The sequence below is a fragment of the Trachypithecus francoisi genome, unplaced genomic scaffold, assembly GCF_009764315.1.
Source record: "Trachypithecus francoisi isolate TF-2019V2 unplaced genomic scaffold, Tfra_2.0 Lachesis_group9, whole genome shotgun sequence".
NCBI lineage: Eukaryota > Metazoa > Chordata > Mammalia > Primates > Cercopithecidae > Trachypithecus > Trachypithecus francoisi.
In genome coordinates, this window is record NW_022681474.1 from 18,040,676 (window position 1) to 18,066,106 (window position 25,431).

Below are 25,431 nucleotides of genomic sequence, written 5' to 3' on the forward strand. Positions count from 1 at the left end.
ACGTTAAGACCATTCTATTTCGTAGGCTTGATGTTTATGAGAAAATCTATGATTCTGTGTAATCCTTATGGAATATGGGATTATTAAACCAGAGTTTTGAGAAACTAATTCAAGCATAATATATTTTATACAGATTTGGAAGTAGCCAAGACTAGACCAAAATATTGACATTTGAAAGCTGTAAGTTTAGTAGGTAGTACCACACTCCTGAACAGAATGTCACCGAAAGTTATACACAAAATCTCATGCCTTTACCTATGCTTAATTATATTGTAATTGTGAATGAAAGAAAACAAAACCCAAACAGAAATTTACACAGGAACTATACTATTGAAGGTGACGTTCAGTTCTGAAATGTGTAAGAGGATACTACATAAAATTATCTGCTTTACAAGTGGAGGAAAAAAAGTATTAATGGCTATTGTGATTTCAAATTGCTGGGCCATAAACCTATTGGAATACAGCAAATCTCTCCATCTTTGCTCACTGGTCTACACAGCTGCCATGTGGGTTCTCGTGCTTCGGGCTGGCTGAGTTAGCAAAGCTCTTAGGTTAGCATAAGGCCTGGTCTCTTATTCGAGGTCCTGTATGATTTCATTAGCCATTTGTAGTAAGTACTCTGTGCTCTCAAGGTTGCTGGGTAGAAACATTTAGAAGTACGTACTTGTTTATTGTGAGCCACAAAGGTAAAAAATGCAAGGGTACAGTTAAAGAAAAAAGTGTTTATTTAGGCCATCAACTAGGATCATAATAAATAACATAATATACTAATGTAATAACAGATGTTCTCATGCATTTATCATGTTTATAAATATAGACAAAAGCTAGCTTACAGGGCTGTTGGGATGAATTTGGAAAAGTGTATTTGGCAATTATACAGTAAAAGTTAACAGTGTTGACTATCAGATTCTATCAGTTTTTAGAATACATCCCCTATACATCTGTGAATAAATGGTAATGGTCTCTGAGAGTTTCTACTTTTTGTGAACATGCCAGAGTTAAGTCAATTGTCAAAGGATCCAAACTGACAATTTGTTATTTGTCAATATTTCTAATGAAAAACAGATCTTAGAAAAATGAACTCTTCTGCCTTTCAGTGTAGAGGCTGATATATGACAAGCTGGAATCGTTCAAACAATAAAATGTGCCTCAATGAAATAAAACCCAAAAGTAGAAGCTTATAAATAGTAACTCTAATACTCAATATACAAATGCTATAGTATTGTGTTTGTAATTTGGTAAGTAAATGACCAAATATCTGAATGCAAAAGTGATGGACTTTGATTAAAACTTAATTTTGCTAGTAAATTTCACACAAAGGGTTAAAATAGGCTAATCTTTAACATAAAGCTTTAGGACAAATAATTTAAACATATCATAAACACTGAAAATGTGTTTTTAATTGTTATTTACAGTTAATCAGTGATACCAGTGTTTAGCTTAATCCAGCCAATTGCCAGTCTTGACCCCCTCTTTCAACATCTGTTATTAAGATCCTTCTTATAAATACTTAGGCAAATTAATTTAGTGAAGGAGAGCGATCTGTGGTCCAGAGTAACTCAATGTACGGCCATTTAGTTTGGAGACAGCGTTTAATAGGAGTGTCGTCTGTCTGTAGCATGGGATCTTCAAAACCCATTACAACTGCAGTCCCTTCTACATACATGACCTGTTGAATAAAATAAAGCCACCAAGGTCAATCAACAGTCTTAGCCAATTCTTATGTGGAATGAAAACAATTTTTGGAGACTAGCAAATAAGGTATTACATATTGTTGCAGATGAAACTTTACAAGTAAGTTTATTTTGTTAGAAATGAATAGGAATATCTGCTTACTGATTTATGTCAAAGTAAATTTGTAAATGATATTTAATTGCTAGCTGGCCAGGTGATTTTTAAAAATTCAAGATTGTGTGAATCATAAAACACATAGACTGTTTCTAAGAAAAAAACATTCTTCAATGGATCTATACCATTGGAAAGAAATGTTTAATTATCATATTTACATATAATTTATACAGGTCCTACTGCTTTTATACTGAGGTTCTCAGATGCTCATACTGCCTCATGAAATGGAAAGCTATAAAAGGAATATAGCTATTATGTTCTGAGGAACATGTTTCTCCTTTTAAGTATTGAATTTCTAGAGCTGAAAACAATTTGAATGTCAACAAAATTTGCTATTATGGTATTAAATATTCCTGAAATGCAATTCCATGAGTGCATTCTGTACAGCATGAAAAATCATGGAGAAAAAATTTAAAAAGATGCCAGGACAGAAGGAAAAGTAAAATAGAGGTTGAAGATCAAACTAACCAGATACTGTATATGCAGTGGCAATGATCACATAAATACATACTTTATTCTGATTAATTTACAATGAAACATTTAAAAAGTATTTTGGACATAACATAATCAACAAAAACCCTAAGTCATTACCAAGGGCTCACTGTGGACATTAAGGCACTCCTCAGTGGTTAATTTCGTTTTGCACCAAGAGAAATTCTGATGCTGGGTAATTTAAAAGAAACAGACATAGTCTTCTTCCCAAGTATGTAAAATTATTTTTACACATTCACTGGCTGATACACGAGCGTAATTATGTTCTTCCAAAATAAAAGCCATAAGCTATTTAAGAAGCCAAAAGAAACAACTTTATTATCCTTAAATGGTAGTTGCCTCTAAAACACATTAAATATAGGAACAGAATATATTACTAGATCAGATAATCTTGTGTCATCAATCTACTCATTCCTAAGAAAGCACTAAGATATATTGTAATGTGAAATACATTTTTCTGGCATCTTTATTTAATATATTAGTTTCTAGTGTTGATGAAATAAATTGACATTGAAACTACAACTCTGGCTTTTCAGTCCCCAAAGCAAAACTGCCTTTTCTGAAAAGTTATACATGAATATAATTCAAGTTATTAAGTTAAATACAACCGGCTCTACTTTTCACAAAGAACTTCATGTGCTCGTGTCATCAGAGCAGAAGTGCTTGGGCAAGGTACCATGACCCACCTCCATGGCCTCAATCAGGCTCGGATGCCTGGTGGCTCAGACTCCATCTCACTTTGCCAGCATTCTCCTTTTGTCTGTTACCTTTTTAAATAGGAGCTTGCTATGCAGCTTATAATTTTAGCTCTTGAATAACTTCAAAACATACTTCTGCGACTTAATGACATCCATACTTTGCTTTATAGCTGTTGTATATTACCGTCATTTTAACAGTTCATCTTATTTGTTTTCTAATCTTTTTGTTAGTGTGTCAGAAGCTTGTCCCAAGCATGATTTGAAAACTTACACTATATACAGGTAGAGTGGCCAAGCAGACCAAAGACAGGATTGGGAATCAGGAACTCAGTTCCAATCCCTGCTCTGCCAATGACATGTTGTGTGACCCTGGGTGAGTCACTTAATCTCCCTGTCTCAGATGCCTCATCTGTAAAATATGGATAATATTTGAGATATATCTGGCAGGGATTGTATAGGTGAACAATTAGTGATTATAATGTACCTCCTATTACAAAGCTGTGCAAACGTCAAACTCTAGATGAAGCACTCATTCGCACATTAGAAAACAGCATCCAAATTTTCTTGACCATGTATATTCTTTGCATCTATCTATCTGTCTATCTATCTGTCTGTCTATCTATCTTTGGACCTGATAAAATTATCTAATTTATATTTTGTTATAAAGATAACAGTAAATTTTAGTCTTTTAGATTTCGTCTAATTAAAATTATGTACTTAATTTACACTATCTGTTTTCTGTAACCTTCCACAATTTAGATACATGAAGTCAGCATGGGCAGATCAAATTAAATAGGAATGTTAGACCTTATTCCTTTAAAATTGGCTGTAACTAATATATATACTATAATTAGTATCTACTGTAACTGATACTTGAATAAATGCAAAGATAATAGACATTCAAAAAGGAGGAACTGATGCAACCGAACTCTAGCGTTAAGCCAGGTTGAGTACAGCTGGCAGTGAATCACCTATGTGCTTTGTCAGCGGTTAGCAAAGGAAAGCTGCGAAGCATCATCAGTAGGAGCAGGGGCTCTGAGTTGGACTAAGTTTCACTCCCAGCTCTATCGTTTCCTGGCTGCTTGACCTGTGAAATGGGGATATACAGACAGCACTTACTTCATAAGGTGGTGTGAAACTTAAGCAAAGTACTTAACACAATTTCGGGTAAATGCTCAATAAATGCTGGCTACGAAGGTTGTTTATTTAAACATATTTTTTTCCAATAAAAAATCTCACTGTTACCTCTTTATTCCTTTAAATGGATCAGTAACAACTTTCACTGGACTAACTATAATGTTGATTTAGAAACATGCTACATTGCCAAAGGCTAACGATCTGTATGGGGGTGTATTTAGTCACGGTGAAGCTACTGCTCTGAAGTCCAATGTTAATCTCCAATGTAGACTAACATATACTGGTCAAATCGAAAGATGACCAAGTCTAAAATGTGTCATCATAGTAAAGAGACTCCTGGAATAATCTCAGGTAGCAATTGTATGGGAATCGAATGTTGTTACATACTCACGTACTTATTTCATCAACCCAGTTGAAGACCGACGACTACGTGAATTATCATACCTTTTCATTATAATTTGACTGCTTCAATCCATTGTAGTGGTAGACAGTAAAAGATTCTGGACCACTGGAGCCCTATTATAAATAAAGGACTATTAAAACTTTAAATTATATTTATATCAGGCAATTTCTAATCAACTGAAAGTAAAATACATGTTTCTCAAATCCTTGTCCTTTGATTGGGGACTCATTTGACAAAAGAAGGAACTTAGGTTTATGGAGTTATAACTACCAGAAAGCCCTGAAGCTGAAAGTGTTGCCTCTGAAGAAGATGCTGGGAAGGAGGGAAGGTTGATTTCCATTATAAACTCTTCCACACTAACTTATTTTATGTTTTTAATTATGCATGTATCACTATAACTGTTTTTCAAAAGACAAGCTTCTGAAACAAAAATATTTCCTAAAATTCATCTCTCTTTCTATGTAAATAATTTGTTCCTCTCAATGTATTGAGAAAAGCAGTAGCATCACTTTTACTCAGACTAAATACACTTCCAATATGTACCAATACTTCAAATTTGGCCCACAATATTGAATTAGTGGTTTCTTTTCCAAAAAATATCCAATATTTGAATATTGTCAACCATTAATTAGTGAAAAGAGCACTGTGAGAAATGAAAACATACTTTAGTGCTTAAGGCAACTTCAGTCATATTCAATAAAAGACATTCTATATATCACTAACAGAGTAAGCTTGTAGAAAAATGGGTCATGTTATTCCCACTATCTTAACCTTGCTTTTCAATTAGCTAAAGACCATGTTCAACCCTCCTAATTTGGCGTTCAAGGCCATTATGGACCTGGCTCCCAGGGACTTCCCTCAGGGCCTCTGCTGGATAGATCCCCATTGGCTTCCTGGCCATATCCCATGGATACAAGCAGGCATGTGGCCCTCCTTAGAATTTTTCCAACTGGAATTAAGGGAAGACAGCTGCTGGCAACCGGAGCTTCAGCTCCTACAGAAAGATAGGCTGTGAGAATGTAGCCACTTTAGAAGAGGGGATGGGAGGTGGAGACGCTCCCAGTGCTGTTCAAGGACTCCAGGAGCACCTTCCCAGTGCTTGCTTCTTCAATTCACCTGAGCTACTCCTTTCCCTTCGTGTATTTCCCCCCTCACTTATGCCAATTTAGGCTGGGGTTCTGTGACCTGCAATCATGAGTCTTAAAATCATACAGGGCTTTATCTACCTTTTTAGTCTTATCTCCAGTTACTCACCTTTCTGAATTCTGTTTTGGACAAGCATGACTCATTTCCCTATGAAAAGATCTTTTGTTGGCCTTTTGCACATTCATGAATTATGTTTTACTCTTCTCTAAAATGCCCTCCTCTCCTTCCTTTTTCCAGACCCGGTTTAAATCTTACTTTTTTTGTGAAGTTTTTCCTGAACACACTAGTTGGTTTTTTACTACACTGGAACTTTACCTTTATCATAACAATTGTCTAAATAATTTGAGAATGAATCATATAGTACTACCTTGTATCATCTCGTCTGTTGTTATTTTGAAAGACTGTTTAACTTTTTATGTCTTAAATTCCCAACCAGAGCCTAAACTCTTACATTTTTTTGGTATCCCACTGAAAATGACTTACAGAAAATAGAAAAATCAATTTGATCCTTTCCTTAATTACATGAGTCAATGCAATTAGTTACATAATTTGACTCTTGACTATCAGAGTTAAATTATTTAAACTTAAAAAATAACCATTTTCCTGTAATCAAATACAATTTATATTCCCTATTTCCCGTAATTAACTGGCATAAAATACAGAAATACCAACAAAAGGTAGTGTAGTCCAGTGGCAAAGTGCGTAGACTCTGTGGTTCGACAGACTATGTTAGATTCCTGAATCAGCTACTAAAATACCTAGTGTATGACCTTCAACAATTGTCTTAAGTTCTCTAATGCTCAATTTCCTCATTGTCAAAATGGGGAAAATAATAGTATGGAGTTTAGAAGGCACACAGTGCCTGATGGAGAGTATGTGCTTGGGAAATGGGAGCTGCTACTGCTATTCTTACTTAAACGAATGACCTTGAAAAGCTTATAAATATTCCGACTTTTTTCCTCCTGTGTCAGCCTCTACCTCATAGCAAAGAAATGTTCTTCCATAGGACCTACTTGAAGCATTATAAAGATTACTGAAGTTAAATATTTTCCTGGCTGTCCTTGTCACTCCAGTTTCACAACTTCATTTATTTGTGGTTGATTAAATGTTTACTGGGCCAGGTGCAGTGGCTCATGCCTGTAATCCCAGCACTTTGGAAGGCCAGGGCGGGTGGAACACCTGACCTGAGGTCAGGAGTTTGAGACCAGCCTGACCAACAAGGTGAAACCCCATCTCTACTAAAGATACAAAAATTAGTCAGGCATAGTGGCAGGCCACCACGTGTAGTCCCAGCTATGCAGGAGGCTGAGGCAGGAGAACTGCTTGGACCAGGGAGGCGGAGGTTGCAGTGAGCTGACATCATGCCACTGCACTCCAGCCCGCGTGACGGAGCGAGACTCCGTCTTAAATAAATGAACAGTTTACTGAATGATCACTATATTCATCTGTTTGGGACAAGACAGTATGTGACTAATTGCCAAAAGGAGTGCTGAGTCACTATGCATTTTCTGGCTACAGGAGAAAGGGGACATCAGTGGTATGTAGGGCATGATCGGAAAAGATCTATGACACAGAGGGTGTCTGAGCTGCTACAGGATGGGAATAGGTGGTACTGTGACAGGTCTTCCTCTAAAGCAGCTGTTCTGTAACTTGGGCCTCGGGCTTGTTAGACCACATTGCTGCACCACCCTTAAAGCAAATTCTCTGCTTCAGGGAGAAACCTGAGAATTTGCATTTCTAACAAGCTCTTGGAGATCACGCTGAGAACTCACTGCTCTAAAGGTCATCAGGAGCAGGATCACATGCTCTGGGGAGGGAAACAGCATGAACTATACAGAGGCAACCAGACAAACCAGGCTCAGGTGGAGAGTGTCTTCAGAATAGCAGGCAACAAGCAAACAGTGAGAGAGAAACACAGAGGGAACAAACAGTACAACCAAATGGAAATGTCTGTTACAGGTGAAAGAGAAGGGACTGGAACCCTCTTATTACCTAAAAAATTACTACAACTGTCTCACTTTACATTTCTCACTTTTCAAAATCTTCCCCAAATTAAATAAAAAACAGGAATATTGTATTTTTACTGTATTTATAACTAAGAATCAATATTTCTATCAAATGTTCCCATAGCCTTGAAATATAATTAAAATTAATACTGTATCAAAGTTTAAAATGCTATAATTTATTATTTATCCAGATATCTAGAACATCAGATTCCAATAAAAAATCTAGTAGTCAGAATGTGAACAAAGAGGATATCACACTGAAGGGTCTAATGTCACAAAATACAATCTAATTTTTCATGAAGTCTTTGCCAAAGTTTTAAAAAGTCCAATTGTCTACATTGTGATATCCTCAGTTACTTTTTGAATCTTACCTCTTTAACAATTTTATCTAGAATTTAACAATCTTTCTTAACAATTACATCTTGAATTTTAGTAGTTTTCCCTCTAGTTTTTAAATTATTTCTATTTGTCAATCTCTCTAATAATAGCAGTAAAATAGAAATTGGAATGTCTATTCCAACAATGAACTTCAGTGCAAACTACACTGATATCTGATAAAATGACCATGATGTATATTATCTACTTAAGTAATTTGATTTAGTGGTAAAATGCTCCTCTTAGAGAACAAAGACAGGTGTTGGATATAGAACTAGCTTGCCAGTGATACAGATATAACCCAAAAACATTAACGTTGGCACAGATGCCTCTGCTATTCCAGGTAACTGAACTCCTATCGAAGCCCAGTGGAAGATATGTTCCAATGGGAAACAGCACAGACCCACTTAGGTTTTCTTCCATGCAACTGAAATTCTCCTGGAGCTTAGCTTCACTAGGTAGGGGCTTCCACTACCCACAGCCACCTTGACCTTCTCTCACAGTATTTAACAGTTTCCCAAGAGAAGAAAAGTGGGGGTGGGAGTAGAGAAAGATAATCTTTCTCTTTGTACTCCACAAACTTCCGAACTGTTCTCTCCATATCATTACATGTGTAGACTGGTGTCTGCATCATCTTTTGCTACCCTACCCATCAAGGCACTGCGTTACTGTATTTGAACACACATTCCCTCTGTCTGGGAAGGTTTCCATGTAACAGTGCTTTCTCGGTCTCATATCTGCGCATTAGGACATTGTACAGAAAGAGAAAATGCTGCAAACAATCACAGGTAATCATCCCAACAGAGTAACAGTAAATATATTTCCTCAACTATGTTACCTGATCAGGAAAAAATTCTTGAAGAAATGGGCCCAATAATATGATTCCTAATCCTTCTGGATCTAATTTATTCTTCATGAGATTTATACTATGGGGAGAAAAAAAGAAAAACAGTGGATACCAGAGGAAAAAAAAAGCTGCTTTTCTTTCATGATTAAATTACTGGTACTACAACACATTCAACTACCAAAAATACTAAGAGCTGTTCTTTTTAGAACCTTAATGACAAATACACAGGAATGACATCTAATTTGCCAAAACTTGGTTATTTTTAAACTAGAGTAATCTGTTACTATTTAAAATTTAAATTGTGACGACTTTGGAATATTGTTCCTTATTAGGTAAAGTAATTTAAAAACCAAGGCTTATAAACTCAAGCTTGTAACTTCCCAAAGGCAAATTCTCTTTGCTTCATAGGTATGCCTGAATTTAACAATCAAATAAGGCATTTAACTAACAACATGTGTATTTTAAGCCCACGCAGAAAAAGAAACACGGTCAAAAGGCAGTGGAACATCAGATAATTGAAAACATCTCTTCAAAAGCTTACTTTTAAGAACTAAATGAGATAGAAGCTTAAAATTCATAGACAATGTAATTTGAAGGTTAAAGAGCTACATTAATTCTCAAAGGGCTAATGTGTCATGAATGGCAGTGAGTGGTATATACTGTATCGGTCCGGCAGCAGCCTCAACTGCGCACCAGCCCTTATGATGTGGGTATACCAAGGCTGGTGACAGGGGGTGGTACGTGTGACTAGAAAGAAGGCAGAAAAAAGCAGACTGCAGTTTAATTGGTTTAAAAATGGAAATAGTCTTCAGAAAAGTTTTATTTTCCATGCTATCTCAAATTATAAAGGACCAGTTAAGTCTACCTTACTACACACCATGTGAAGTGTTATGTTTGGACATTTCAGGTGATTCTCGTCACCTTCCTCAGGGGCAACTTCTCTCCTTTGAGTTTGCTGCTTCGGCCTGGGTCAGTGACCAGGTGTGCCTTTCACAAAAGGAGCTGAAGCTGTTCTTGTGAGGGTAAACTATTTTTAAGGTTTATGAAAGTTGCATCTGTGCTGACATAGCCGTCTCTCTGGGAAACACCTGGGTCAGGCTGCCTCGCAGTCCTGCTATCTGACATGTAGTATTGGCCTTGTGAGATGCTTTTGTGGGCCCGTGGTTATCATTCTTGTATGGCATACTGTACAAAGGAGATGGCATTTTAATGAGTCTGAGTAAGGCCAGGAGGTTATGATGAAGCAAATGAAGGCAGGGTCATATTACATTTAATTCATTTAATCCTTAGGATGGCCCAGTTATTTTATGGGCCATCCTGTATTATAACTGTAACTAGGCCAAAGTAGAGTGAATACTTCAGTCCAATCTTTCAGCTACTTCAAGAAAAACAACCTGAATCAAATGTACTAACTTTATGATTCAAGATACGTTTTCTATCTGATAAAACAAGGAAAATTAGGTAGATGACATATAGCTACGTAAGAATTTGGAAAAAAAACACACAACTTTTTCTTCTTTCTCTTCCTTAGTCTGGTCAGTAACAAAAATTACTTGAGTTAATTCTCTTTTGCAAATTAGAGCAGTGTCAACAAGAGGGTCTCTACTTGGAAATAAAGTTAGAAGAAGTGTAGTAATTAGTATACCATTTGTTGGACTAGGTCAACACTCTGAATTTCTCTTTAAATTGAAAACAATTATTAATATTCATTTGTTAATATTTCTATTGAGAATGGATGAAATCACAGCTCTAGTAAGATTGAGACAGATTAATTCAGATGTGGCCGGTTTATAAATGTTTATATGTATTGCATACTTTCAAAGAAAGCATGACTGAACTCATCTAAAAACAGAACAGGATCAAATTCTACCAATATGTCCTGTTGCTTTTGCTGAACGCTTTCATTATGTTCGATAAGCTCACGTTTTTTCATTCTTAGAAAAACCTACGGAAGGAAAAGCTATGCTGAAAAAAGGAGTACAGATCCTAACTTTTATTCCCATATTTGATCAATACATACATCCACTTAACAAGAGTTATTTTTTCATGGATAGTAACTAAAGATCTTAATCTACAGAGGAAGTTGTAGATGTAACAATGTATAAAACATAACAGTGAGAATGAAGACAATGACAGGATCCTAAGAAATACTGAAAACCAATATGCCATAATATATTGCAGCCACCCCCACAAGTTTCAGGTCAGTTAATCATTTAGAAATGTTAGATATCTTTGATCATCTTTATTTAAGAGGGAAAGTCAGAGGCCTGCTGGTTATTGAAGCAGGGCAACTAGCACTATCTACATAGAACCGTCATTACTTTACTGAAGATACTAAAGTCACATAAAATTTTAAGACATGGGGAAGTCTTTGCAGAGAAAAAACTTTTTAAAGTTTATAGAAAGACACTTTTAGCATTTTTTAAAAAGCAGGACAATAACTGCTGGGTGGGAACGGACACTCAATTTAAGTATGTCAAGTCTGCTATAACGTTGGATTAGTTCGATTTCTTTCTAAATCTTTGCTTTACATGGATTGCTATGCTTCGTATATGCAGATAGATTTTTAAAAAGGTAAAAATGTACAATATGTCTTAAACTTAAAAGAATCTTTTTGAGTTGGCTAAATAACACTTCCTGTTTAGCTTACTATTCAGGATCTGAAACAAGGTCCAATGCTTTCATCACATCTTCCAGAAGTGAATCGGGTATGAATCCATTATCTGGGGGGGGGAAAATCAGAAACAACTTGAAATAAGAATTTACTTCAAGAAATGCTGTTACTGCTGATCAGATTCCAGGAAAAAAATCGCATAAAAAATATGAAGAGTGAAGGAATAGTATGTTGCTTATTTTAGGCATCCTACCTATTGTTATTAGAGACTCTCTTCTGTTAGTTTTCTAGGAAACATCAGCAAATATTTATTGTCTAGGTTAGTTTCAAATAAAAAAATTTTATAACTTGAGAACTCCAAGAAAGTTTAAAGTCAAATTATTTGATCTTTAAACAGTGTTCTAAACAGTGTTAGAGTGTTAAGCGGGGAAAATATTTTTCTACTTTCAATAAACAAAGTAAACCTTTACATTCCCGTTTAAAAGTTCATTTAAAAGAATTCTTTACCAACAAATTCCCTTTGTCACAATGTTATTTAGTTTCCTGAAGGAATGTTAGCAATCCACTGATATTTAGACAACTGACAGATTAACAGCAAACATATTCTAAAACAGACTTGGTGATTTAAATAAAAGCTGTAGTTTTTTTTTTTTTTTTTTTTTAAAGAAAACACCAAAAAATCCTGAAATGAAGAGTCAAACTAATGCTGATGATGACTACTTTATGGAACATGGCCCCAACTCTGATGATGAAACAGACCATGACACACACAAAGTCCTTGTGGGATAGTTTGAAATGAGAGTGGTTTTAAACAAGTAACTTGTTTATTCCTTAAATGTACAGTGCCCAATGTCCCCTATCCATTTACTCATGCCTGAAGACTCTCAGCTTTAAATCAGCTTCCAATGTCCTTCAGGGATTAGATGATTAAAAAAAAATCTTGCCATGGAGTACAAGACGTCCAAAAGCCCTGCTCCTACAATCAAACTACAGAATAAAGTGTGCAGTTCCTCTTTCAGGATGTGGAATTGTACACTATCACTATCAGAAAGGAATGAAGTTATGATTGTAGAATGGTCTTTTCTATTCTTAAACCTCATAAGGAGCTGTTTATCCATTTGAAGACAGATTGGCCTTGACTAAAAGGTTATGAGTCATCTAGGATAATTAAAAATGAGCAATTTTTTAAGTGAAGGGTTAGAGTAATTCCAGTTTGTTAAGTTACCAATAATCTGAGGTATTGAGAATCAAGAAGACCTTGGTTGAAGGCACTTGTAAAAACATTCAAGCTCTGTGGGCTTAGCTTTGATGAGTCTGATCACGATTTTGCTTAAGTTAGGTCATAGGTAAAAAGGCTCAGCATCTCCAAATGTGAAACAGGCTTTATGTGGCCACCAGCAGACAGGAACAATTAGGTTTCTGTGTTTATAGGCTACATCCATTTGGTAGTACAGGTGGAGTCTCCTCATCCAAAATGCTTGGTTCTAGAAGTGTTTTAGATTTCAGATTTCTTCTGGTTTTCGAATATTTGCAAATATATAATGGTTGAACATCCCCAATCTGGTCCAAAATCTGAAATGCTCCACAGGGTCATATAGGCACTCAAAATTTTGGAGGATCAAACTTTCGGGTTAGGGATGCTCAATTTGTACACGTTCTTCAGGAGCACTAACAGCATGTACTTTGTCACAGCTGGCAGCCTTTCCGCAGAAACTATAACCTGCAACTCAGCTCCCACCCCAAGAAAAAGTTAATTGGCAAATAATAATAAAAACAACAATGTGACGTTCTTAACAACATGCTTAAAATACTAATTTTAAAACTAAAGATGTAATAGAATTTTCTCAATAATTCAAAGACTTTTAATATAGTCAAGATGAGAAAGAGATTTCAAAATTATTCTCCTTTGTAGAAAACTTACTTTGATATGTTAATCATACCTACAAAAAAATTCTTTAGAAAAAGACCAGAATTGTTAAGTGTAAGAACAGATGAAACCTAGGTCATCTGACATTTCGTCAACTGACTCTCTAGAGAATAAGGAAACGAGGCACAAAGATGAAAAGATGACCTGAAAGTCAACAGCAAAGGAAATCTCAGAATATCATTTGATTAGTCAAGCAGATCTATGAAGAACTAAAATAAAAAAATAGAACTTGCATGCGTTGGTAAATTAACTACAGAGATATCAACACAAAAGAATGGGAACTATGAAAAGAGGGCAGAGCAGCCAGTGGCTAGCACATACATATTGTAATACTGTCGGATTGTGGCTGAAAGGAGGAAAAAAGCTGTTGGTTTAAAATTTTTAAAGATTTTTACCAGTTAAATATCCAGATTGCTAAAAGTGTCAAGTCCTTAGAGATTGTGGGGAGGAATAACTCAATGCAAAAGAGTGCTGATGAAGGAGAGTGAAAGTGAGGCGTGTCATTTACTGGATAAGATAACTGTTTCGTAACTGGGAGGAAACCTGAATTGGGCTTTCAAAGGAAATATAAAACAATCAGGATTTCTGTTCTGAAAGATTAAGAAAGAAACAGGAGAGACCAGCAGGTCTCAATTTTAACAGTGATACTAGCTAAACTGGACACTGCAGGAAGAAGGCAAATATCAAATACTCAAAATTAACAGAAGTTGGAAAAACGTTTCTCAAGAGTTTTGCAACAAACAGCTTATAAGGAAACTGTGAAGCCCAGCATACTTGAGACTAACATTTTCCATATACTGTGGGAGACAGAGACTATGGTTTCTTGGGAATCAAAAAAAAATTAGAATTTAATGTCATTGTAGTCAAATATTAAGTGATTTTATTTTAAACATTGTATATGTATGTAGCAATATACCATTAAAACCTTAATATAGATCTACCATTTAATAAATACTCTTATTGAAAAAGCAAGTGGCCTCTTCCCCAAGGCCAAGTCACACAGACACCAGAGTTGAGCTTTTCCGGACCTCCTTGGCATTACTTCTGGCTGGCCCACCTGGCTCCCCAGTGGGCAGTGAGTTTTGCAGGGCAGGGAGTCCAGATCCCCAGGGCCTACCACAGTGCTTGACTCATAGCTGCTTGATAACATTTGTTACTTTTAATGATACAAGCTCAGAAATAAGTAGCTCGTTTATAGCTCGTACTGCAAATTCATTTTTATTATGTGATGGAAAAGGTACAAAATATGGTGGCAGTATACAGAAAACTTAGCTGGGGCTGCCTGACAGAAACAGTGACGACAGTGACAGGAGTGCAGGGAGGCCACAGCAAGGGCACAGGGAGGAGCATTTATTTAAAAGGAACAGAAAAGACAAGGCAATTCTAGAGGATGTCTAGGGAGTGGTGTATATTAAGCTCAATCTACAATAGTCCAATTATTCTTAAAGACTGGGATCTTTTAAAAGAAATAGTGTTGCTTCCTGACATGTGATTGCACAAGGGGGAGGGGATAAAGGAGAAAGAAGAAAACAAAATCCATTATGTATAATGTGAAAACCTGTGATGAGCACTTCAAACACTACCTATGCAGACCTTGATGTCTTTGGAGATTATGGAATAAGCTCTGTGCCACACATTTTAAAAAAACAACACAACGGTTAAGGTATTGAGTGCTGACTAATTCATATAAAGTAGTTGCTATTAAGTCCATTTTACAGATGAAAAACTGAGTTAGGAACTTGTCCAACATCACACAGCTAGTGAGGAGTAACAGAGATGGAGCCATTTTCCTGGTATCCAGAGGCACTAGAGAATTCTTGTTCAGTATCTTTGATCATATTAATGTATCTTCATCCTTATCATTTTACAAAAATTCCTATAAAACATGTACCTGAATACAAAGCACATATCCAAACACTTTCTTCCACAAAAAAGATCCACAAAAATAAACACTGTGGCCTTTCTCCGAAGCTCATGTGGAACACTTTGAATAGGCCTGATACCTGATTCTCTTTAAGCTGAGTACGTATGCTAGTCTCCCCTTTCTGAATGTGAGATTAAACTGAGCCAACTGTCTAGAGGAGATACATCAAGGTCCCGCAGAAAGTACAATTTTGCTAGTATTCCAAATGAGAAACTAACAGTTAAAAAAATATATTTTTGACATTGTTTTATAAGTATGCTTGATATCAAAATAAGTATTGGGCTCCTAAGATCCTCAAGATTCTGAAATGGGCAGAAATTGCTCAACTAGAAATGAGAGGATCAAATCCTTACTCCGTTAAATTAACAGTTCAAAGTAAACTTAAATTTGGAAAGGTTAAAAAGTACCTCTTTATGACTTTGGCCTTTCAGAAAGATACTGGTATAGTAGAGAGAAGGGGAAAGATTGCTGAAACACTTAAAATCTAGTCTTGGTTCTCACATTTAGGTATGTGGCTCTGGAGAAGTGACTCAAACCATCACAAGGCTGTTCTCTAAAGAACACAAATGATGATGATCCCTGCCTATCTCCTAGGTCTGTGGCAAGGTTTTAATGAGGACATGGAGGTAAAGTGTTTTAGAAATTGTAACATTCCATGCAAATGCCACACATCATTCTTAGACAGATCCCCACTTACATACCAGGTTTATGTTCCATATGATCAGTATTAAATCACTTGTTTAGGTTATGGAAGATGTGGTCTCATAGAGGCATGCTATAAATGGTGATTAGCCTGTACATGTCTATTTAATTAGGAATATACCCACAGCACAGTGTTAACAGTGTGACTGCAAATACACCCAGTCAGATACCTGAGTTTAGCAACCAGGGGTGGGAGCTAAAAGTGAGATAAAGGTACAAAAATACTCCTGGGTACCTTCAGTGTCCTTCTAGGTCAGTTATTCTACAAGCATTCTGAGGAGGGTGACAAAGGATAATTGTCCCTATACCAGTCTCTGCTAAATGGAAACTGTATCTGAATGCTTGTAAGAACTTTTTGTATAGTAAGTATTCTGAGAAAGCGTGATTTGCTTACATCTTGAAACAAAAGCATACCATTTGGAGAAAGAAAATTAAATTAGCAGATTAGTCTGTAAGTGATTGAAAAGAATAAAAACTGAAAAATTAATCTACTTTTAATCCTTCTACTTCTTAGAGCTATCACATAGCTAAACCATGAACAGTGTGATATTTAGATGAAAAGTAGATTTTATCTTCTTCCTAAGTCATAGAGGCATAGTTTCTAAGCTATCTGAATAAATTTTGCTTAATAATTCAGTTTATAGTCCTGATAAGTTGTTACACACAACTCTGTAGATTAAAACCATTTAATAATTTTCTTTGTCTAGTAGAAATACAGCAAATTTATTTTCATATGCATCTCTCACAACTCAATTCTGAAATAACTGCACTGACTATAAGTTATGTTTTAGTATTGGTAATCTGAGAAGTTCTAATTTTCCTTGGTACATTGTAAAAGAATAGTACAAGCCTGCTACCTCATTAGTGATTACTGAAAGCAAACAAAGCCACTACTTTTGACAACTGTCTCCTACTTTAACAACCTTAACTTCAGTATCTTTGCAGCATTGATGAAATTTTTTAGTCTTACAACATCAGCCTTCTAAAGTTTAGGGCTCCTATGTCTGCTCTGAAGGCATTTTTTCATGTCTTTATTCTTTAATAGTTATTATCTCCTAAGATTTTCTGATCCTCTCCTTGTATGTTTCTTTTCTCAAGAAACTCATTCACTCCCAGTTTCAACTGTGGTTCCCAAGTCTTCACTAGTAAAACACAACACAACACAACACTTAACGATTACATGAAAGCCATGTGTTTGGTTTTGGCATGTTCGTAGTTATACTGGGTTAAGAATATGACTATTACCTTGGACAATCGCTTGTACCACCGAGCAAGGTGCTTTCTACATTATTCATTTAATATTCATAATGCCTCTAAGAACTAGGTACAGTCGTTCTAACAATGATACCTAAGAAAACAGCAGACCTAAAAGTAACTAGCCTAAAGTTATCTGCTAGTAAGTGCTAAAAGTATATTCTTAGAATCTGCATGACATGGATTTTCAGAGAGGAAAAGAGCAGATCGCTAAGTGTAAGAAGTTTCAAGATAGAAGAAATTATATTCATAAAGATAACTGAATCCATTCAGGTGTCCACAAGGACTTCACTGATCCAGCAACTTCCATTTCTACATGGTACTTCGTAAGGGAACTTTCAAGTATGACAACTTAGTTTTGAAGTTATACTTGAAAGGTCAGTGAGTTAGCTATAATAAAGTCGTAACTGTTACCTAAATATGTAAACACAAAAGTGATCAAAACAACCTCGGTGACAATGACTCAGCAGACATTTTAAGGATATATAAAACTATACTTTGTTAGGTAGAATAGCTAAGCATAGGCTCCAAAGTGAATGATTCAGATGACCTTCCTCTGCTTCTTTATCCTGGGAGGTCAATTATACAGAAATATCCTGGAAGATCTGTTTATTTAATATTCGTTTGGATAAGTAAAGAAGCAAATGACTTACTTTTCAAACAGTTTGTTCAAAAGGTGGTATTTTTCCCTGTTTGGGGTCAAGATTAATCAGAGGTCAACTATACCTTCAGTACTCCAAGAAACCCAATTCAACAAGTACTTGTGTGCTATTTCATTTGTTCACATTTTCACTATTTTCCTTTTAAAATGTTCAAGAAACACAACTTACGTTTCATTAAATAACCCAATATATCTTTTGAATAAAATCAGGTAGGTATCAATATATTTCAAACATATGAAGACATAAAACACAGAGATGATGTTAATAAAATCTTTTACCTTCTGGGTCGTAGGTTTGAAAAACTCTTCTGGCTTGTTCTGAAGGAGCTTCAGGGGCAACTAAAGCCATATCCTGAAAAGATAAGAAGCACGTTGTCAACTAGCTATAGTATCATGACATTAAAAAGAAAACAGATACTAGGGTAGGGAGACATAATGACATTGGAGTCAGAAGACTTTGAGTTACATTTATCATAGATGTGTAACGAGATAGATCATAAACTCTCCAGGTCATTTATTTTACATTTGAAAAATGGCAATAAAACTTCAACCACAGAAAATTGTTGTGAACAATACATGTGAAGCTTTATATAAATACTTAAAACACTGGGGAAAATTACTATAAAAATGTAGCATGAAAAAAAAAACATAAAACAAACACACACAAAAAAACCCGAACCATTTTTTCCCACATTTTTTTGTTCAGGTAAGAAGAAATAAAATATACTCTAGTTTTCAAATATTCGAGAATAAAATCCAGAGATTTATTATAGCAAATAATGATACAATTAGATAGCAATGCATTAAAAATTTTAATTAATTTAGTAACCTAGTCAAAGCTCAATCAAGTTCTACATGTCCAGAATTTTAATTTTTCAGAACTCGAAACACTCTAGAGACAGAAATTTCTTTCTCCCATAAAACAAATTCTCTACCATGACTAATTTATCACAGAAAATATTTATCAGAATTCTAAGCACAAAAATTGTGTTGATTCTTTACATTTACCCCACATATCTAAGCCATTACGAAATTCTGCTTGACACACATGAATCTAAAATGCAGGCTCTTATTGTTTACCTTTGGTTAGCTTTTACCTATAATGATCTTTGCCTATACTGGTGTTCACTCAGACAAACGTCATCAGAGAGTAAGTTTCCAAGTATCCCTTCCTACTACCTTGAATCCTTTTTATGGGGTACAAATGTTAAAATCTAAAATGCTGTTCCCCTGTGGACACAATTTTTGCAAGAAATGTACTTCTTAACTGTTATTCTAATATCTCACCTTTACCCTGTTCACGGGTGAAGAAACTAAGAATCAGAGGAGTTCTAACTCAACCATTAGGACTCGGTTCCTGAAAACCTTATTTATAAAAAACAGGAATGGGAACTAAAACAAGGCAACCTGTGCAAGCCCTTACACATTTTTCATGTATTATAATAAAAGGTAAAGCAACTTAAAAACCACCTGATATTTTTTAACATTTGTAAAATTTTGTAATGTACAGTTGTCTCTCATTTACAATCCCTTCCTAGAAACTTCTTAGGCTCACCCTTCACTGCATTTCCAACATTATTTTGCTGATAATGTATATGCCCAAGTGACATGTTTTTCCTTTGGCTTAACTTTCAATGCCTTTTTGATTTTATGATCTAGTCCTTTATTGCTGGACCCTTGAACTGTATCTAATCTTTTGCTGTTACAAAAAATGCTGAATCAAATAAACCTGAACATGTAACATCATAAACGTGCAGTTATATTTGTACAGCAGGTCACCAGAGTGGGATGACTGGGTCAAAGAAAGGTTTACTTAACCTGAACAATATTTCTTAAAAACCCTCTTTCCTTTTTCTGATACATTACCAATATAGCCTTAGCTCTATAATTAACTTTTATCCCAAAGCCAGGATTACAGTGTTGGCTCTCAGATTTAGGGAGCAATTGCTGACACACGGGTTATTATTATTCCTCAGTTCCCTTTATCACTCCCAAACCTTAGTTGCAGATTTCTACATTTATTCTAGTATAAGCTTTAGCTCCCTTAACTATTTCTAACACATTTTTCTTTTTCAATTGTCTCCATTTGACTGTTGAAATTTGTAGATGAACACCATAACCTTTGAAATTCTGGCTGAGAAGGTACACGGTTAACAGATCAAATTTTATGCAGAGGGGAACTTACAGGGGCACAAAATCAGGATACAGTTATTCTTTCTATTCACCATCTGTTCCACTCTCAACCTTTTTTTGGGTCACTAATAAGTGAGGAAAAGTTTTAAAATAAGTTTGAAGATATTGCTGGAAATTTCTAAATATTACTTAAAACTATGATCTAAATAGAAGAAAAGGGAGTATCAGGTTATTTTTTCTGGGTTAAACTAAATCTTTGTGGGGGAAGGTAGTAGAAATGTAACTGAAGCATTACTTCAATATTGCTACAAAGTTTGGGAAATTATTGCTGTTTACATAGTAGAGGGAAGCAAGTAAAATTCCAGATTTTAGCCATAGAAGGTTTAGATCAGATTCTCTGGCATTAAGGAGGTGAAAATCTGGAGTGTAAAAATAATTTAAAGCAAACTACCTGATGCCTTTTCTCTAAGTGCCATGTGTTTTTTAAAAAAATACTCTACTAGTGGTTGGGCACTGGGGGTCACGCCTGTAATCCCAACACTTTGGGAGGCCAAGGCGGGCAGATAACGAGGTCAGGAGTTAGACAGCAGACTGGCCAACATGGTTAAACCCCGTCTCTACTAAAAATACAAAAAATAGTTGGGCGTGGTGGCGGGCTCCTATAATCCCAGCTACTTGGGAGGCTGAGGCAGGACAATCATTTGAACCTGTGAGGCGGAGGTTGCAGTGAACCGAGATCATGACATTGCACTCCAGCCTGGGCGACAGGGCAAGACACTGTCTCAAAAAAAAAAAAAAAAAAAAAAAAAAACTATGCCAACGTAGAACGAAATTAAAGTAAACCTTAATGAAAAGTATACCACTTATCTCTTTCTTGCCTCTGGTTATGAATAGGCTATACAAGCTCGCCTGCTATAGAAAGAGCAGTTGGAACTCAGGCAAATGTCCTGGTGGACTCTAGTTAACTACATGTTCATTTAGAGCAGGGTTTGGTAAGCATTTTTCTGTAATGGGCCATTGAGTAAATTTTTATGTTTTGCAGGGCACATGGTTTTAGCAGCAAAATACATGACCATGGCTATGTTCCAATAAAACTTAACTTTACCAAAACAGATGGTGACTTGATTTGGCCTGAGGGCCATCTGCTGACCCATGATTTAGATAATATATTACATACTTTCCCCCCCAAATGCTCTAACATTTATTTTTTTGAGATGGATGGAGTCTTGCTCTGTTGCCCAGGTTGGAATGCAGTGGCGTTATCGCACCTCACTACAACCTCTGCCTCCCAGGTTCAAGCAAATCTCTGCCCCAGCCTCCTGAGTAGCTGGGATTACAGGCATCCGTCACCATGCCCAGCTAATTTTTGTATTTTTAGTAGAGACGGGGTTTCACTATTTTGGACAGGCTGGTCTTGAACTGCTGACCTCATGATCCACCCGCCTCGGCCTCCTAAAGTGCTGGGATTACAGGCTTGAGCCACTGCGGCCAGCCTTTAACATTTATTAAACATGCCAACTTTTTGATATATGGGGGCAATAAAGACATCTTAATCACCTTTACAGATTTTTACAAATAATATATTTTGGCTATTATCAGAAATAGAAAAGAGGGCAGGGAATTCTAGCTAGAAGGAATGGAATCATGAAAGGCAGGGAGATGTGACTTCATAGCACACAGGGAAACTGAAAAATGTGAATAGGACTCAGAACTGTGACAGAAAAGGAGGACTTAGGAAGGGAAATAAGCTTCGACAGAAGAATGAATTTGATTTTTGAACTTTTAAGAGTTTGGAGGTAATGGTTAAACATCCAAGTAGAATACATGGAGTTATCTTAATACTTGGCACACTACAAACACTCACTGTTTGCCAACTGCAGGCTTCTCATGAGCTATTAGAAATAGAATACTAGTGTTAGATTGAGGTTATGGCTGGGGAACCTGCCAGGGAAAATACTGAAAACTGATGAAAGCAGATTCCTTCAAAGAACTAAGAAGCGAGTACAGTTGATCCTCAAACAACACGGATTTGAACTGCATGGGTCCATTTATATGTGAATTTTTTCTCAATAAATATATTGGAAATTTTTCTTGGAAATTTGCAACAGTTTGAAAAACTCACAAACTGTGCAGCCTAGTGATATATTCAAAAATTAAGAAAAAACTAAGTATGCCATGCATGCATAAAATATATGTAGATACTAGTCTATTTTTTTTTTCACTACCATGAAATGCCACAAATCTATTACAAAAAGCTAAAATGTACCAAAACAGGGGCTTACAGACCGTACCTGGCACCATTCACCGTCAAGAGATGTAAACGAATGTAAAAACGCAGTATCAGATCATAACAGCATGAAATTAACTTTAGTGCATACTGTACTACTGGAATAATTTCATCACCATCTCCTGATGCTATTGTGGTGAGCTTGTGTTGAATCTGCTTAAAGCACAAGTGTGGCGCTAATCATCTCCGCATGTGCAGCCCATCACTCCAGTGAGTTCCACAACCACAGTAAAAAGTGATTCGAAGCAGTCCTCAAGTACTTTTCATCATGTTTAGTGCAATACTGTGAATCTTGAATAAAACCATGGGACCCATATGAAGTGCCACTAGTGATGCTGGAAGTGGTCCCAAGAAACAAAAGTCTGGACGTAAGAAAAAGTGGAATTGCTTGATATGCACCATGGATTGAGGGATGCTCACTATGTCAAGAGAAATGAATCCAGCGTAAGAATATCATAAAAAAAGAAAAGGAAATTCGTGAAGCCATTGTTGCAGCCATACAAATTTTCCACATTTTGCAAAATATCTCCTTGTACAAAAAATGCGACGTATATGTAAATGCAGGATTGCTATAGGAAAGGTACACCTTTAGAGTCTAATAAGATTCAAGAAAAAGTGCAATCATTATACGACAAGTTAAAGCAAAACAAAAGTGAGGGAGCTAAAGGTGGAGAACTTAATGCCAGCAAAGGATGGTTTGATAATTTTAGAAACTGGTTTGGCTTTAAAAATATCAAGGTAACAGGAGAAGCAGCTTCTGCTAACAAAGAGGCAGCAGGTAAGTTCTCAGAAACCATTAAGAAAATCTTTGAGAAGAAAGAGTATCTGCCTGAACAGGTTTTTAATGTGGACAAAGGTGCCCTATTCTGGGGGGAAAAATGCCATAAAGAACACTTATAAGTAAGGAACAGAAGCAAGCACTAGGATTTAAGACAGGAAGGAAAAGGCTATTGTTTTATGCACATGCAGTCAGGGTGATGATCAGGACTGCCCTTATCTATAAAACTGCTAACTCCAAGCCTTGAAGGGAAAAGACAACACCAGCTGCCAATCTTTTGGTTGTATAAGAAAGAAGGCCTGAAAGAGAACACTTTCTCTGGATCGGTTCTATCAACGCTGTGTACCCGAAGTTACATAGTACCCTGCCAGTAAGAGACCACCTTTTAAAGTTCTTCGGATATTGGACAAGGTCCCTGGCCACCCAGAACCCCATGAGCTCACCACCGAAGGCATCAAAGTAGTTAACTGCCCTCTAATGCAACATCACTAATACAGCCTCTAGATTAGGAGGTCATAAGGACCCTTGAGGCTCATTACACACAGTACTCTGTAGAAAAGATGGTTATTCCTATTGAACAGAACCCCAACAGCAAGAACAACATGGAAGTCTGGTAGGATTACACAGCACTGAAGAGGCCATCATTGTTACAGAAAAAGCTAATCCATCCAGCCCAAAACATATTCCTGCTAGAGAAGACAGTGTCCAGATATTGTGTATGACTTCACAGGATTTACACAGCCAATCAGGGTAAAGGGTTTCAAGATACAGATCTTGGAGAAATTCAAGAGCTAACAGACACCACATCAGAGGAAATAACAGAAGATAGTTTGATAGAGATGAATGCTTCTGAACCAGTGCTGGACAATGAGGAAGGTGATGTATAAGAAGCAGGGCCAGAATACAAACTGACATTCATCATAATTTTAACATATTCTTTTCTCCAGCTTATGAGAATCCAGTATATAATACATATAAAATACAAAATATATGTTAACCTACTGTTGGTTAAGGTAAGGCTTCCAGTCAACAACTGGCTAACAGTAAATTTTTGAGGGAGTCAGAAATTCTATGTGGATTTTTGACTATGCAGGGGGTTAGCACCCTAACTCCCATTTTGCTCAAGGGTCAATTATGTTTTCAAAAACGAATTGCATTAGTCTATTTTCACACTGCTATAAAGATGCTACCTGAGGCGGGGTAATTTATAAATAAAAGGTTTAATTGACTCATAGATCTGCATGGCTGGGGAGGCCTCAGGAAACTTACAATCATGCCAGACAGTGAAGGAAAAGTAAGCGCCTTCTTCACAAGGCAGCAGGGAAAAGAGCATGCAGGGGAAGCACCAGATATATATCAAACAACCAGATCTCCTGAGAACTCACTATCAGAAGAACAGCATGCGGGAAACAGCCCTCATGACCCAATCGCCTCCCACCAGGTCCCTCCTTGCTATGGGAGATGAGATCTGGGTAGGGACAAACAGCCAAATCATATCAGGAATTAAGGCAACTTATTGGTTGAAGTTAAGTGTAAAGCAAGTAACTCAAAACCCTGTTTGTGGGGAAATGATAACAAACCCATTTGTTAGCTATCTAAACAGAAACTCTTTTTTGCCTCCCAACAAACAATCCGGCGATATTGGTTAGGTTCCAAATAACAAAACCACCAACTATAACTGTCATTACTAATAAAACAAACTGTGTCTTGAACAAGAAAAAAAAATCATGTTTTCCTTTTTTGGTCTCAGTCATATACTACTAACAGCTAATCTGGTCAACTCCTTAGGCATTACCTCAATCATATTACTTAAAAAAGATGTGTTTATACTTATAGGATGAAAAGAGAAAAAACCCAAGAGATTACTGTAAATTCAAATGGAAATATTTCAGAAGTTTTCTTTCACAAATCAAAACCAGTACATAGTCTTCTAAAGTGATTACTGGCTTGCTTATTTTGAGTGTTTACAATGCTTTTTGGATTACCATAGAAAATGATCGTTTAGTTAAACCTTGTTTAAATTTATGTAATGTTTAAATGTTTAGAGATGTAATCAGAAAAAGTTACAAAACCACCTTCTATTCCCATTAAAGTGTTTCATTTTGCAGTTCTTTTAACTCTGTAATTTTAATTCAAATTATAAACACTAATTTTTACCAATATATTTAACTTAAACACTTGTAAACAGGGTTCCTAGTA

The 25,431-nt window shown here is 36.2% G+C and overlaps 1 protein-coding gene across 7 annotated transcripts in view; it reads right to left on the reverse strand.

Moving 5' to 3' along the window:
* Positions 1 to 704: 704 nt before the first annotated feature.
* Positions 705 to 25,431, reverse strand: part of MINDY3 (MINDY lysine 48 deubiquitinase 3) — an 82,502-nt gene continuing 57,775 nt past the window's right edge. For 4 of the 7 annotated variants that reach the window (XM_033209811.1, XM_033209808.1, XM_033209809.1 and 1 more), the window contains 5 exons: positions 18,314 to 18,386; positions 11,603 to 11,675; positions 8,944 to 9,031; positions 4,620 to 4,691; positions 705 to 1,669 (listed from right to left, as the gene is read on the reverse strand). In XM_033209811.1, the coding sequence (XP_033065702.1) occupies positions 1,520 to 1,669; positions 4,620 to 4,691; positions 8,944 to 9,031; positions 11,603 to 11,675; positions 18,314 to 18,386 (456 nt within the window). In that variant the 3' untranslated portion in view covers positions 705 to 1,519. Of the gene's footprint in view, positions 1,670 to 3,309; positions 3,448 to 4,619; positions 4,692 to 8,943; positions 9,032 to 11,602; positions 11,676 to 18,313; positions 18,387 to 25,431 lie in introns of all 7 variants that reach the window. The other 3 variants (XR_004436782.1, XM_033209807.1, XR_004436783.1) reach the window with 3 other exon arrangements.